Here is a 15,503-nt window from a genome sequence, read left to right as displayed (position 1 = left end):
ATGTAAAGTTAGCAACAACATTACACTGTACATTTACACACTATTCATTTATTTGTGCACAATAATTTTAAAATAAAAAAACAAATTAATATTATAATACAATAATACAATTCTGTAACCAGAATTTTTCCCAAGTCTTTCTGAGCTGTTTCTTCTGGTCCATTCATCATGAAATTTACACACATGGTAAAAGACAACAGGTATTTTCAAATTATACCAAAAATGCAAAACGACACACACACACACACACACACACACACCTCTAGCTCAAAAAAAATAAAGGGACCACTCAAATAACATCCTAGATCTGAATGAATGAAATATTCTCATTGAATACTTTGTTCTGTACAAAGTTGAATGTGCTGACAACAAAATCACATAAAAATCAATGGAAATCTAATTTATTAATCAATGGAGGCCTGGATTTGGAATCACACAAAATTAAAGTGGAAAAACACACGACAGGCTGATCCAACTTTGATGTAATGTCTTTAAAACAAGTCAAAATGAGGCTCAGTGTTGTGTGTGGCCTCCACGTGGCTGTATGACCTCCCTACAACGCCTGGGCATGCTCCTGATGAGGTGGCAGATGGTCTCCTGAGGGATCTCCTCCCAGACCTGGACTAAAGCATCTGCCAACTCCTGGACAGTCTGGTGTAACGTGGGGTTGGTGGATGGAGCGAGACATGATGTCCCAGATGTGCTCAATCGGATTCAGGTCTGGGGAACGGGCGGGCCAGTCCATAGCTTCAATGCCTTCATCTTGCAGGAACTGCTGACACTCCAGCCACATGAGGTCTAGCATTGTCCTGCATTAGGAGGAACCCAGGGCCAAGTGCACCAGCATATGATCTCACAAGAGGTCTGAGGATCTCATCTTGGTACCTAATGGCAGTCAGGCTACCTCTGGCGAGCATATGGAGGGCTGTGCGGCCCTCCAAAGAAATGCCACCCCACACCATTACTGACCCACTGCCAAACCGGTCATGCTGAAGGATGTTGCAGGCAGCAGATCGCTCTCCACAGCGTCTCCAGACTCTGTCACGTCTGTCACATGTGCTCAGTGTGAAGCTGCTTTCATCTGTGAAGATCACAGGGCGCCAGTGGCCAATTTGCCAATCCTGGTGTTCTCTGGCAAATGCCAAGCGTCCTGCACGGTGTTGGGCTGTGAGCACAACCCCCATCTGTGGACCCTCGGGCCCTCATACCATCCTCATGGAGTCGGTTTCTAACCGTTTGTGCAGACACATGCACATTTGTGGCCTGCTGGAGGTCATTCTGCAGGGCTCTGGCAGTGCTCCTCCTGTTCCTCCTTGCACAAAGGCGGAGGTAGCGGTCCTGCTGCTGGGTTGTTGCCCTCCTATGGCCTCCTCCACGTCTCCTGGTGTACTGGCCTGTCTCCTGGTAGCACCTCCAGCCTCTGGACACTACGCTGACAGACACAGCAAACCTTCTCGCCACAACTCGCATTGATGTGCCGTCCTGGATGAGCTGCACTACCTGAGCCACTTGTGTGGTTTGTACAGTAGAGTCCGTCTCCTGCTACCACGAGTGTGAAAGACCACCAACATTCAAAAGTGACCGAAACATCAGCCAGAAAGCAGAAAGGTACTGAGAAGTGGTCTGTGGTCCCCACCTGCAGAACCACTCCTTTATTGAGTGTGTCTTGATAATTGCCAGTAATTTCCACCTGTTGTCTGTTCCATTTGCACAACAGCTGTGAAATTGATTTTCAGTCAGTGTTGCTTCCTAAGTGGACAGTTTGATTTACTTGGAGTCATATTGTGTTGTTTAAGTGTTCTCTTTATTTTTTTGAGCAGTGTATATATACACTATCTATCTATCTATCTATCTATCTATCTATCTATCTATCTATCTATCTATCTATCTATCTATCTATCTATCATTCAACTTTATGCAGTTTGTATTGAAGTGGAAATAGTATACCTTGTGTGTACATTATATATATATGAATATGTAATTCCCAGAGTGGGTGGTGTTTGCTGTGTTTGCTGCGTGTGGATTAAGACACGACATCACGGATCAGCGCTTCATCACAACACCACCTGCTTACTGAGGAGGAGGAGGGAGGCAGGAGAAACGCTGTAGGCCGGTGGAGGGAGGGAAGGAGGGAGGAGCTGCCGCCGCCGCCGCTGCCGAGTGTGTGTGAGGGAGAGCCTGTATGAGTGTGTGGTGAAAGATGGCGGCCCCTGCCCTGAGCAGCAGGGCTGGATCTCTCAGCAGCCTGGGCAGCAGCCCCACCGCGACCCCCAACAGCAGCGTGTCCAGGCCGGCCTGCTCTCCGGAGCTGGACTTCAGGTCCGGCTCGAGGATGGACGAACTGAACCGGCTCATCCAGGAATTCAGCAAACACGACCAGCGCGAGTACGACGACCAGAGGGCTCTGGAGATCCACACGGCCAAGGACTTCATCTTCTCCATGCTGGGTGAGGACAGGCAGCGCCGTTAGCGCGCTTTCTCTCTGCTGCTGGCCAGCGTTAGGGTCAGTGTGGCGAGGCTGAGCTCAGACCAGCCCTTACATGCGTTCCCGAAGCTGAAGTCACCTTCTTGGTCGAATTCCCCCGTTCCACCTTAAATGGTAAGGCGGCAGAATGGAACTGGTGCACCATTTAAGGTGGAACGGGGAAATTCGAACAACAAGCTGGCGAATGGGAAGCCCACTTCAGCCTCGTCCCTGGTTGAGGGTCTCTGACTGCTGTGGACCACAGAACCCATTTGCAGCTTTCGTGTGTGTTTGTTTGTTGTGCTTTGACCCCTTTCTCGGACCTAGATCCAAAAAATATACATTTTTAATTCCGCACTCGGATGAGTACATGCTCTTAATCCGTTGCTGCAGGGGATCAAAATGATTACTGCCACATGTTGGACTGGATTTCTCCCCCCAGGCCACCCACTGGGTCTAAATGAGAACAGTCAAGCCTTTGTCGTCATATTAATGCAGACTAGCGTTGATAAAGGTCAGTACCATGGACAGAGAACTGATATAGGCATAATACTTATACCTTGTTTCTCAAGCTGGCCTGACTCCCATAGTATTAAAGGGCCCACGTCCTACATTTCATTTTTGCATGACCATTTTCCAGCCTCTCTTTACACCACCGAGGTAAACATGTCGTTGTTGTCGGAACCTTAACTTCACATGTCCAAAAGGAGAACTTTACAGGAGAAGGAAAAGACATACTCTACTTTTAATGTAAGTCAATGGAACCAGACGTTTTACCAAGCCATTTTGAGTCAGTTCTGTTGGTCCCTTCATCATGAAATTTCCGCACAGTGTGAAGAGCAACGGCTGCTTTCTAATTATGTCAAAACCTGAAAAACGACAAAAATGGAGATATGAGGTTTCGTTTCAACAGCAGCAACATGCCTGTTGCTGTGCCTTTAAGACGGATATGTAAATGACTTCTGCTCTTATTGGTTGCTCTCTTTCAAAAAGCAGCCTGTGCTGAAACACTCCTTAGAACTTCAAAGAGGGGGTAAACTCCCGGCTGTAGGCTGAATAGGCGGATATATGTAAGTCTGTTTGTGACATCACAAAACCAGTTCATTCAAAACGGGCCCGGTGTCCTTATCGTCACTGATGGAACAAAAGTTTGTTTTGTTTTTGTTTTTTTGAGGCAGGTGATTCACTGTTGCCAGACTTTCATGATGAGTTGACTAATTTAAACGCCCCAGAATGATTTGAGTGTGTTGTTACATTAACTTGAATTGAAAGTTAAAGGGCCTGTATTATAGAAAACGATATTTTTTCTTATGAAATAAAGGATATTGAAATAATACTGTTAATGTTTCAATACATACTGTTCGCTATCCAGTCCACTAAGCTGCAGATCACTCCATTTTGAACTTGGTGTTTCTGTGATGTTAAAAGAACTCATTTACATATGTCCACCCTTTCAGCCTATAGGAGTTCAGCTTCACCCATTGATGCTGAAGTTATATGGAGTGTTTCAGTGGATTTTGTATGAGGTACGGTACAGTACAAGGTGGCCAATCAGAACAGACCATGATTTTGTACATTAGGCTTAAAGGCACAGTAGCAAGAACAGCCTGTTTCATTCTAAGGGATAAAAAGAGGTTGGGAAATGGTTGTGTAAAAATGAATTATGACATTTATGTAAAATATAAGAGAAATATAAGATATAGACGCTTTAGGTGAGAGAAATTCAGCTTTCCACAGCATGTGCTCTTTAATATCCATGTCTGGTGCTTTGACCTGGGGAAATATTTGGTAATGTGCCACATGTTCGGAAGCAGATACAGAATACAGATGCAGCTGAAGTGGTATAAATTAGGGCCAAACGTTTTGGGAAAATATCTATATTGTGACTGCGATTTATTTAAAGAATTATTGAATAATTAATTTCAATAAATTAAGGTTCAGGCCTGTTTTGTTTTTTGTTGCCCAAAACACCAGAATACCCAACTTTTCTGGCTTGAGGCCAGACCTCTGAATGTAGTGCCAGTAAGTTGTGGTTGTGATGTCACCGCACATGGATGTTTGTTTGCTTCTGATTGGTCAAATTGATCTGCAGGCAGTTCAGTCTCTCTGTTTATTAGGTTAAATTTCCATACTTAAAAACTTGAGACTTTTTTTGTTAATGTAGGCTATAATTAGAAAATTGCACTCCCTTAAATTGCGATTTTGATATAAAAACGATTAATTGTTCAGCCTTAGTATAAATACAGTAAGCACTTTGCTGAAGACCGTATCTTTGGCCATACCTCTTGTTCATCTGAGAGTGTCAGTTTCAGCAGGATTTGTGTGAGACTTGGGTGTGATTTATACTCCCACAAGACCTGCGCCTGTTGTCGGTAATTAATTGGATGGAAAGGTTTACCGAATCTTGGAGAGCACTGGAGACAGAATGCATATTAATGCAGCAACAAGGCAAAGGTTAGTGGTGCAGCACTGGTGAGCATCAAGGGATAAATATGAATGTTAGTAGGTTTTACCAGTTTAGAGCAGAGATGAATGTGAGAGAGATGCTTTGGCGAAATCCTACTGACAACCTACCTGTTTCACAGTATATGAATTTGAGGTTGTTTTAAATCTTTATGATGTATATTCAGCCTGTCAACCTCATACCTATGAGGTTTAAAGGGCCTGTATACTACATTTGCTGTCCAAAGAAAAACTAGTATCTCCAAAATAATAACTTTACAGGAGAAGACAAAAACACTGCTGCCTTTCAATGTAAGTCAATGTAAAGAGATTTTATTCCAAGTGATTTTAGAGCATTTCTATTGGTCCATTCATCATGAAATTTGTATACAACGTAAAGAACAGCTGGTGTGTAGAAATAATGTATAAAAATAAAAATCGACAAAAATGGAGATGCATGGTCTTCTATGGACAGAGACGATGTCCTTTATTTTCTCCACACGTGACATTTGTGTGCATTTATGTGCCAAAAATGGTCGTTCACTTCTACATGACTGTTTTCCTGCCTCTCTTTATCCCTTAGAATTAAACAGACTGTTTTTGTTACTGTGCCTTTAAGACTGATATGGATTTGTATGTAAAGGTTTGCGCACCCTGGTCAAATTGTGTGTTATGTTGAATCTTTTAAATGAAAAGTGTCACACTTCTGCAGAATTTAATGCACCATGACTGTTTCTTTGCTGAATTGAACGTAAACAAAAAAGAAAACATGAAATGTGGCCTGTGTAAAAGCTATTTTATCTCATATTTTATGTTTTATTTTATCCATTGTGTTTAACTCGGTAAATAAATAAGACAAAATTAGCAGAGAAAGTCATATTTTAAGCTCCCTGTAAAGATGTGTTAACTTATTTTCACTTAGAAAATGAAATGTGTGTTCAGACCTTTACATATGACTGTATGTAAATGACCACTGTTCTGATTGGCTGCCCTCATGCAGGGCTAAACTGCTGTAGACTGAATTGAAAGATGTATGTAACTGTGTGACATCACAAAAACAGCCAGTTAAAATCAGGCTGTCTTGCAACATGGTTTCCATATCTCTGTTATCGGAAACAAAACCTCGTATCTCAAAAATAGTAACTTTACAGGAGAAAGAAAAACCTAATTTACTTTTAATGTAAGTCAATGGAACCAGAATTTTTTCCAAGTCATTTTGGGGCGTTTCTTTTGGTCCATTCATTATGAAATTTACACACAATGAAAAGGGCAACAGGTATTTGATCTTAAATGATCTTAAAAACTGAAAAACGACAAAAATGGAGATGTGAGGTTTTCTTTAAACAGCAATGATACACAGACTGGGAAAGTGAGTCGTGAGTTTTGAAACCATTCTCAATGTTTACATATTTTCAAAGTGAAAAAAAGTACAATTTTTCATGGTATGGGCCCTTTAATTGGCATAACTGGTGAAAAACAACAAGAAAAAAAAAAGTTCTAACAGTGATTATATGTCCATCGTTTAAAGAACCGGGTTTGCACTGGCCATAAGCAGTTCGCACATGTAACCAGAGGTTTGTGACCACTGACACTTTTACAGGAGTGGCTATTTTCAGTGGCAACTCAATAGGCCTGTCCGGTGTTTTTTGTCCCAGCCCAGTCAAGAGGGAGTGTGACAGCACTGAGCCATCTGTGGGAACCCCTTGTCCACTGAGGCATGAGTGATCTACAGCTTTCTGTCGCAGACACAGACAGACGCTGTTCTCACACTCTCAATCTCTGCCATTCACTGCGGCCTAATTCAGACAGCACACTCGCTGATTGGCCGCCAGTGTATGTGTATGCAAATCAAAGAGACTGAACAAATGTGACACTGGCTGTTTTTGAAGCTTTCAGTCTCTGTTGTGCAGAGAGAGTGAGCGAAGGGGCCGTAGGGGGGAGGAGTGGCATCTGAATAATAGAGGTTTTTTGTCAAGTGAGTTCCGTGTTTAAAGGCACAAGTTTGTGGGAACATTTAATGAAGAAAGAGGAGGAATTCTCACTTTAATTGACAGACGTTTCTTGTATAATCGTGTGTAAAGGGTGTTTGTGCAGGGCCGTGAACCTGCAACTTGCCACATTCTGCAACAGCTGAAAGCTTTACTAAAGGCCACACTGTCCCGGGGTAGAGTTTAATAACTTAGTAGCATCTTATGCTCATAACATCTCAGAAAGACTTTCACTGGAACAGCCTGTGGGAATGTATTGCTCTATTGCATCTAAAACTTCCCTATTTATGTGACATATTACCAGAGTGAACAATATGACCTGCCCCAGTGTCAGTTACAGTTCTGTAACATGTACTGGATACTGGACACTACAGCTGCTATAGATGATGTATGTCCATCTGTGACCAATTTGGATTCAACAAAGTTTTGAAAACATAACAGCTGACATACAGTGGAAAACACACTTTTATGTCTCTATTAAATGTGGTAAGATGGCATTGATCATTCTTGTATGTGTGATTAACGTAATTTTTAAGTCTAGTCTATAATGCATTTTGGAACAAACCCCTTCATATTAAATTACATGTTTTGTTGAGTTTGTAGGGCATTTTTTTCTGTAAATTTAAATGCAAAAGTTTTGTATATCGCTGATGTCAGAACAAAACCTTTTTCAGTTTTTGACATAATTTGAAAATGCCTGTGGTGCTATATATTGTGTGTAAATTTCATGATGAAAGAACCAAAAGAACCAACAGATATGACTCAAATTTGCTTGGGAAAAAAGTCTGCTTCCATAGACTTACATTAAAAGTACGGTATGTTTTTTTCCTTCTCTTGTAAAGTTATCCTTTTGGAGATACGAGGTTTTGATCTGACAACAGCGATATGAGTTTAACATATTGAAAAAATATGTTATAAAATGTGCCGTTATCTTCTAGGCTTTATTTTTTGCAGAATTTTAAATTCAGCAAAAAACTGTAATTGCATATTAAATGTGCAGAAGTGTGTTCTCGGTTGAGGATCGGTTCACTTCCACATGTCATATGACCATCAATACCAGCACCAGCACCTGATCCTTCAGTATCGATACCAACTAACTCTATTCAATCTAACAAGCTTGTCCTGATACTTATACAATTTCATTTCACATCAGTTTCACAAATAAAACACACTAAGATAAGAATAAATCATTTACTAATATATATATATATATATATATATATATATATATATATATATATATATATATATATATATATATATATATATATATATATATATATACATATATACACACACACTTAATGTGTTCACTCTTTGCTTTTTTTATAGCTTCTATTCTCTGTTTATCTGATAAATAATGGTTTTTGTGGTCTACCAGGCCCTGCAGGGTTGATAAGAGTCTAATTTTGTTTAAATATTTTATTACTTTTTTAAACTCCGGTTTTGGAAACTTCTGTTTTGGTTTTATTTTTTTCCTTTGACTTTCTCTTTTCTTCAGCTGGATTATTTTATATCCAGTCTTCCCAGAAACATCTGCTTTAGTCATTTTAGATGCACAGAAGAGAAATTTGCAAGGTGATTATTGGAACTGTGTAGTTGGCATTGTACAGTTAGGGTGCAATTCTACTCTTACCCTATAGAGGGAGTACTTGGAACTCTCACTTGCTTTACTTCAGTGTGTTCTAGATCAGTTCTGTTTTCTGTATAAATACATATAATAATGTAACTGATGTCCTTGCATCAGAGTACAGTTTGCGTTTAATGTTTCATTAATTTGTCTGTCATTTCATCTCCTTGTGTGATATCAGTACTGATACCACAACAATATTGACTAATGGTTGTGGACTAACACCGTGTCAATCCTGGTTACCACCCAAGTGCTGTAAAGGAGGAACATCAGTGCTCCACTTTTGTGGGTGGAAAGTTGGAGGACAGAGAGGAGAGAAAGTGAAGACAAGAAATGGAATAGCAGGGTGAGGTCTATTAATGGACTGTGCCACTGTTAGCGAACTCCAAGGGCGTTGTGCCTAACCGTCTCATCCGGAAAACAGCCATAAATATTTGAGAGCATCCCTGTGCCCAGTGGAGTGGCAGGTGAAAGCCCAGTGTGGTGAAGGCCACACTGCTTAAAAACCATTAAGCATGCGTAATCACATTATGCTCCTTGCTGTGTCCACACTCAGCAATAACAACAGAGCTTTGAACTTTATCGCTAAGCATCAGTATTTGTGTACTTGTGCAGATGGTATACACATCCTTTTCCCTGCAAACAACTGTAGAGGACTTCAGTTTCCTCCCTTATTGATCAAATGCCTTTTCCCAGCACTGGTGTTCTCTTTCAGGTCCTCCTATCGATCCACAGGAAACAGACGCCAGAGATAGTGCTAGACTCTTTGCAGGATAGTGGTAGGACTTTAATCATGTGACAGGAAGTGCACAGAATGGGTGGATTGGTATACAGTGAGAATGAACTGATTAGTGTCGTACCGAAATAAAAATTCCTGCCCGAGACCACAGCTCAGGAGACACAGGGAGCGAAAACCTGTAATAAATAAAAACAGTTTACATAACATATCATCGCTGTCCAAATAAAGACAGGCATCTCTAAAATAGTAACTTTACAGGAGAGGGCAAAAATGTTCGTTACTTTCAATGCAAGTTAATGGAAAGATTATTTTATTCTAAGCAGTTTTGGAGCATTTCTATTGGTCCACTCATCATGAAATTTTCACACAATATAAAGGACAGCTGCCGATCTCAAATGATGCATAAAAGTAAAAATCGCAAAAAATGGAGATACATGTTTTTCATTGGACAGTGATGATATGCATACTGAAATGACTACAGTATTTAGGCTGGAGTATGTGCTGCGATATCAAATGTCCTTTACAACAAAGAGGTAATGAATTACATAGCTACATATGGCACTAGCATGCTAGCATGGGCTTTATTATTCTGTTGTTTTGCTACATCTTGCACATCAAATGGGATGATGTATCAAACAAGTCTCTGGGTGTTGTACCCCCTCTTGATACTTGAACAGTGACTGCAAGTTCCTGGTCTAATGTTCCCTGTAGAAACTGTGAAATAGTTCCACTCAATCACATTGTTACTGTTGATCTGCTATCACTGAAACATCTCTGTGGTGACCAATGAAGAGTGAAGGAAACAAACAGCATTTTCAGTTGCTGTTTCTCATTTTTATAACCCATTAAAATGATTTGTAAGGTCTAAGATTTTGACACTGTCCGGTGGACGATCGTTAGATTTGAATTGGCATCCTTAGATTTGATGTTTGTTGTCAGTGCTAACCTATTATTGCCCATATTTCTTTTTTCCCACTTGTTCACTCTCAGGTATGGTGCAGAAGCTTGACCAGAAGTTGCCTGTTGCCAACGAGTACTTGCTCCTGTCGGGCGGAGTTAGAGATGGCGTTGTGGACATGGATCTGGATGAGCTGGGAGTATACAATCGTGGTTCTGACTATGACATGGCCTTCACCCTGCTGGTCCCTGCTCTGAAGCTGCATGACCGTAACCAGCCAGTCACGCTGGATATGCGTCACTCGGCACTGGGGCACTCTTGGCTAAGCTTGCGCCTGTTTGATGAAGGTACCATCGCTCGCTGGAGGGACTGCTGCACGCTGGCCGACCACCTCAATGGAACTACCAACTACTTCTTCTCTCCCACTCTGGTGGCTGATTGGTTCCAGGAGGCAGTTGCATTAGTGCTGGCCGAGGTTCAGCGCAAGCCACAGCGGGGTACCCCAAGGGTCGAGCGCGTGGAGCGCCACAGCACCTTACTCTCCATGATTCTGGGAGTGGGCAGCAGCCGCATGCTCTACGACATCGTACCGGTCGTGTCGTTCAAAGGTTGGCCAGCAGTCGCCCAAAGCTGGTTGATGGAGAACCACTTCTGGGATGGGAAGATCACAGAGGAAGAGGTGATCAGTGGCTTCTACCTCCTTCCTGCTTGCTCAGCTTCCGGTCGAAGGGAGAACGAGTGGCGTCTTTCCTTTGCCCGTAGCGAGGTTCAGTTGAAGAAATGCATCTCTCCAGGCCTCATGCAAGCATTCCAAGCCTGTAAGGCCATTATTGTCAAATTGCTGGGTCAGCCCTCTTCTGTCAGCCCCTACCACTTGCGCAGCATCATGCTATGGGCTTGTGATCGCCTGCCAGCGACTTACCTTGCGCAAGAGGACTTTGCTGCCCACTTCTTGCTGGGCCTCATCGATGACCTACAGCACTGCCTGGTCAACAAGACCTGCCCCAACTATTTCATTCCACAGTGCAACATGTTGGAGCACCTATGCGATGAGACCTCCATGTTCTATGCCCGCAAACTTGCCCTGGTGCGTTCTGATCCGGCTGAGCATTTGCGCTCCACCATCGATCAGGCCAAGGCTGCCAACCGCCTAACACAAGAGATGCAACGGCGTGGGAGTTCTTCTGGGCTTCCCTCGCCACAAACAGACCCTTCTTCCACAGACCACCAGCAGCCTGATGACCGACTCGCCAAGAAGCTCCAACAGCTGGTCACTGAGAACCCAGGCAAGTCCATCTCTGTGTTCATCAACCCAGACGACGTATCACGACCACACTTCCGCATCGATGACAAGTTTTTCTGAGAGGTCCTTCACCCCGTATGCCTAAGGAGTCTTTGGAAGACTGTACTGCTATAAAATGGAAAGCTAAACCTGCCCATTACACTGAGCTGCTGAGAGGCTATGCTCCAGTGCTGTAGAATGTCCTTTGGGAGAGACTCTGAGTGAAAGTGGGGTAGGAACCAAGTGTTTTTCCGGGGATAGAGAACACTTAGCAGTTTTTGGGTAGCTATACTTGGACATGCAGAAGTGCTGTGCACAGCCCAGTGCATTCTACATGAAGACGGCTTCTTTTTTGCAGTGAACTGCTGCAGCGTCTGGAAACATGGTACGTCCTCGATGATTGTGAATTCTGAACAGCACTGAAAACTAACACTAGAATCAGATGGTTTTCCTGTGTTTCTCCTAGATAATACTTCAAATGCTTTTCATCACGTTCTTGTGTTTCTTTTATCTATAAACAACTGTACAAAAAAACAACTTTTTCTGTAGTGAGATAATGACATGTCAAAGAAAGCCAAAACCTTTTATATCTGGCTAATGGATAACACTCAAATATTCTTAAGTGCAATTATTGAAATGTTCAGTTATACCCAGTTAGAGCAAGATGCTTTTATATTGGCCGAGTTGTGTTTTCTCCAACTGAAAGAACATGTATGGTAGGATTGTTTCCACTTTTAAATTTGTCTTCTGTATGAGGCCACATGCTGCTGCTATTGAGAATGAATGGAAATCCAATCTTATTGGTTCAAATTGCTGCTTATAGCTACCACTAGCCACTGTAAAGCCATCATATCAAAAAGACCCATTGATTCAACATAATTTTACTATGGCTTTAGTCATTTACATCAAACCTTCAAGAGAAGTTCCCCTTCACCTGTGTTGTATCGTCTGTAAATAAAGAATTGTGTATGTATTTAAAGCTGTGTGGGGAAGGCATTGTTTGTCTATTAATTTTGCACAAGAACAGCTATTGGATGCACTTTCTCCAAGCATTCGAGAAAAGTTAAAGAGGAATTTTCTGCTTAATTAATTAGTTAAGACACAAATAAAGAAATACGGAGTGGTTTGATGTGAAGCATTCAATTCCACACCCTGATAGGAAGAGGATAGTGGGCCACTGTTGACCCACTGATGGTAAAGTCAGTGATCCACTGGCATTTTGCTCAGGGTCTTCTGGGCGGCCCACCGGTGGTTAAGCAGAGTATTGGACAAGAGTCCTCTTACCATCGCCCATTTTCCATTCACAGTCCAATTTGCTTATTTTTCCTTCCCTCGTTTCTTTAGTTATACTTTGTAAATTAGTTTAGTAAATAATTTTAATCTAGTGCAGTGTCTGCAACATTTTCGTTAAAATTATTTTATATTAGGCCTGGTCATTATTTATACTCTCTCAGGTGTTTGTAATATTAAGTTGTTTATTATTATTAAGTGACCCTCATTAGTCTCACAATGGGGAAATTTCACCTCCACATTTAACCCAATCACGCAGTGACTCGCCATGTGCACACACACTATATGGGGCAGTAAGCACACTTGCCCGGAGCGGTGGGCAGCCCTGTCCATGGTGTCCAGGGAGCAGTTTGGGGTTAGGTGCCTCGCTCAAGGGCACTTCAGTCACGTACTGTCTGCCCAGGGGTTCGAACCAGCGACCTTCTCGTCACAAGGCTGGTTCCCTCACCGTCAGCCCATGACTGCCAGCCCATACTGCTGATATTTCTCTTAGTTAATTTTATAAAAGTCTGTGTGCATTTAAAATCTGTTTAAGGAGATTAAATTTTAGGTAGAGCTTGTAAGCAGGACAGTAATCTGGGTGGTCGAAGAGTGGGCCAGAAGTGGCAAACGGTCAGCAGGGTACCGACCTTATCAAGCTAGTGGACTGATATGTTACGAACAAACATCAAAATTTAATGTTTACATACACGAGTTTCCTCTCTCGTGTATTACAGTAGGACACTTAGGAAGCAAATTATGGGACTAATGCACACGTTTGCAGATGTGATGTAAAAGGGCTGTAATAGAAATGTAAACGTGATCCTACAGAAGAACATAGCTTTGTTTAACCAAGCAGGATAACTAGCTAACAAAGTAATCCACTGGTATTCAACTTTAATCTCTTCAACTCCTTGAGACCACCAGTGGCTCTAAAACGCACTTCGTCATATTCTTTGTAGCGTTCATATTTCATAAGCTACGTTCAGAAGCTGGGCATCGTATGAGGCTGTAACTCTTCTTTCTGGTCAAAGAGATGGTGGTGTAATTTTAAAGTCTTATAATAAAAGAAGCTGAACTATTTTTCCACAAATCTGGGCTATAAACTATAAACAGATGCCTCTTCAGTGAGGAACTGAATTATTTTTATAAAATAATACAAAGAGCGTCTTAGAATTTTGGCTTTTAGCAGTAAATTGTAAGACTTTGGCGATATGTGATCACATTTACTGTTAATTTGAGGGACTTTTACAAAAAAATTTTTTTTTTTTAAATTTACATTTATTTCATGCAGTTACTGAATAATTTGCCTTACGATTTGGTCATGTAAATTCAGACGGACGAACCAAAATACACCCTGGAGAATAAGAGAATAAGAGCTTTGTAGCAGCCTGAAGTCTGGAATTGCATCTTGGCATCCTGAATCGAGTTTGATTCATTAGGTGCCTAGAGATTCCCACCCTTAAAACTTACTGATTCAGAATTGTTCACAGTGGTGGTGATGGGATCCAGACGTCTACCTCTAAAAGCTGATGAAATGGTCCTGAAAATGCTCCGTGATGTCTGAGACATTGTTTGTTTTATAATAGATAGATGTAGCTTTTGCGCTAAACAGTTTTTTTAATCTATTCATGGTGGAGTGGTACATGCCTTACGATTTACATGCAAGGTGTTCTAAGGCAAAATAGTCCCCAGAAATACATACTATTTCTGATTTTCCACCAATTTACCATCATTAACATTCATATAAAAACTCATAAGGCGTGTAGGTTCACTGGTGGTTTTGGACAGTAAGTAAAATGCCTATATTTGTGTTGTAAACAATATGACCTCTGGTTCCTAGCACCACCAAAGTGAAGAAATCAGAGTGTAAGTTTCTCTACAATGAACCGTTTTACACCAAACCAACATCTTAACCACCGAAATATGCCGAAATTTTGAAAAACCAAAGCAATTCCCCTTGAAGAAACTGATCAGATCACAAAAAGGTGCTGTTGATCAAATGTAATAATGGCATTTTTTTGTACATATTATTTCACTGCTTTTTAATATTTGCTGTTCATATTTATCTGCACCAGATTTATCACAGCTATAACCCTGTTTAATTATATGGGGCAAAGCCTCTTTATCACTGATATCATCACCACTCCTTTCTGAGCATGGACTGTGGACCAGTTCATTTGGACTCCCTGAATCTCCATCTTGTGGATCACTTTATCTCTCATCTTATTATTTATTGATAGGTTCATTTTGCCCACATCACTCATGTCTTTGCCATGGAACTAAAGATTAGAATGTGCTAGTGTGGGAGAGGCAAGAGAGTTTGTGTTGATTTCAGTGTGCATTGGTGTGCAGTCAAAAAAAGGTAATAAACATGCTTATGGGAGCATGTCATAATGCAGATGGTGCTTTATATTTGCAGTGATCCACACAAATATGCTGATATGTTCAGGAGTAATGTTGCTTTAACTGCGTGCACACGTAGTCATCTGACTTGCTGAGTCAGCATTTTCGGTGACACAATATCTGAGAAAATTCTATCCTACATAACCTCAACAGCAGCCGTCTACCAGATGACAAGGACTTTTAAATGCTCGCACTGCCCTGAACATGCACTGACAGTGACCTCTGTCTCTCTCTAAATACAGCTTCTAGACTGTTCACTCCCTGGCCACTTTATTAGAAACACGTACTAAATATTTCCTCTCACTGGCCGCTTTATTAAAAACATCTACCTTGTACATCCATTCACTGGCCACTTTATTAGAAACACCTATCTTATATTGACACT

At 41.5% G+C, this 15,503-nt stretch overlaps 1 protein-coding gene across 1 annotated transcript; it reads left to right on the top strand.

Moving 5' to 3' along the window:
- The first annotated feature begins 2,103 nt into the window (after positions 1-2,103).
- mb21d2 (Mab-21 domain containing 2) lies at positions 2,104-12,422 on the top strand. The gene is made up of 2 exons (XM_017712235.2): positions 2,104-2,447; positions 10,254-12,422. Exons 1-2 carry the CDS (start codon positions 2,201-2,203, stop codon positions 11,522-11,524), a joined length of 1,518 nt encoding a protein of 505 aa, XP_017567724.1. The 5' UTR covers positions 2,104-2,200; the 3' UTR covers positions 11,525-12,422.
- Positions 12,423-15,503: the final 3,081 nt, after the last annotated feature.

This window comes from Pygocentrus nattereri, chromosome 19 (assembly GCF_015220715.1).
Source record: "Pygocentrus nattereri isolate fPygNat1 chromosome 19, fPygNat1.pri, whole genome shotgun sequence".
Lineage (NCBI taxonomy): Eukaryota > Metazoa > Chordata > Actinopteri > Characiformes > Serrasalmidae > Pygocentrus > Pygocentrus nattereri.
The sequence above is the reverse complement of the archived record's forward strand: the minus strand, read 5'-3'. Positions and strand labels throughout refer to the sequence as shown.

Coding starts and splice junctions, on each gene's coding strand:
- mb21d2 (XM_017712235.2), top strand. CDS start 2,201: ATGGCGGCCCCTGCCCTGAGCAGCAGGGCTGGATCTCTCAGCAGCCTG. Junction 2,448..10,253: donor CTTCATCTTCTCCATGCTGG/GTGAGGACAGGC, acceptor GTTCACTCTCAG/GTATGGTGCAGAAGCTTGAC.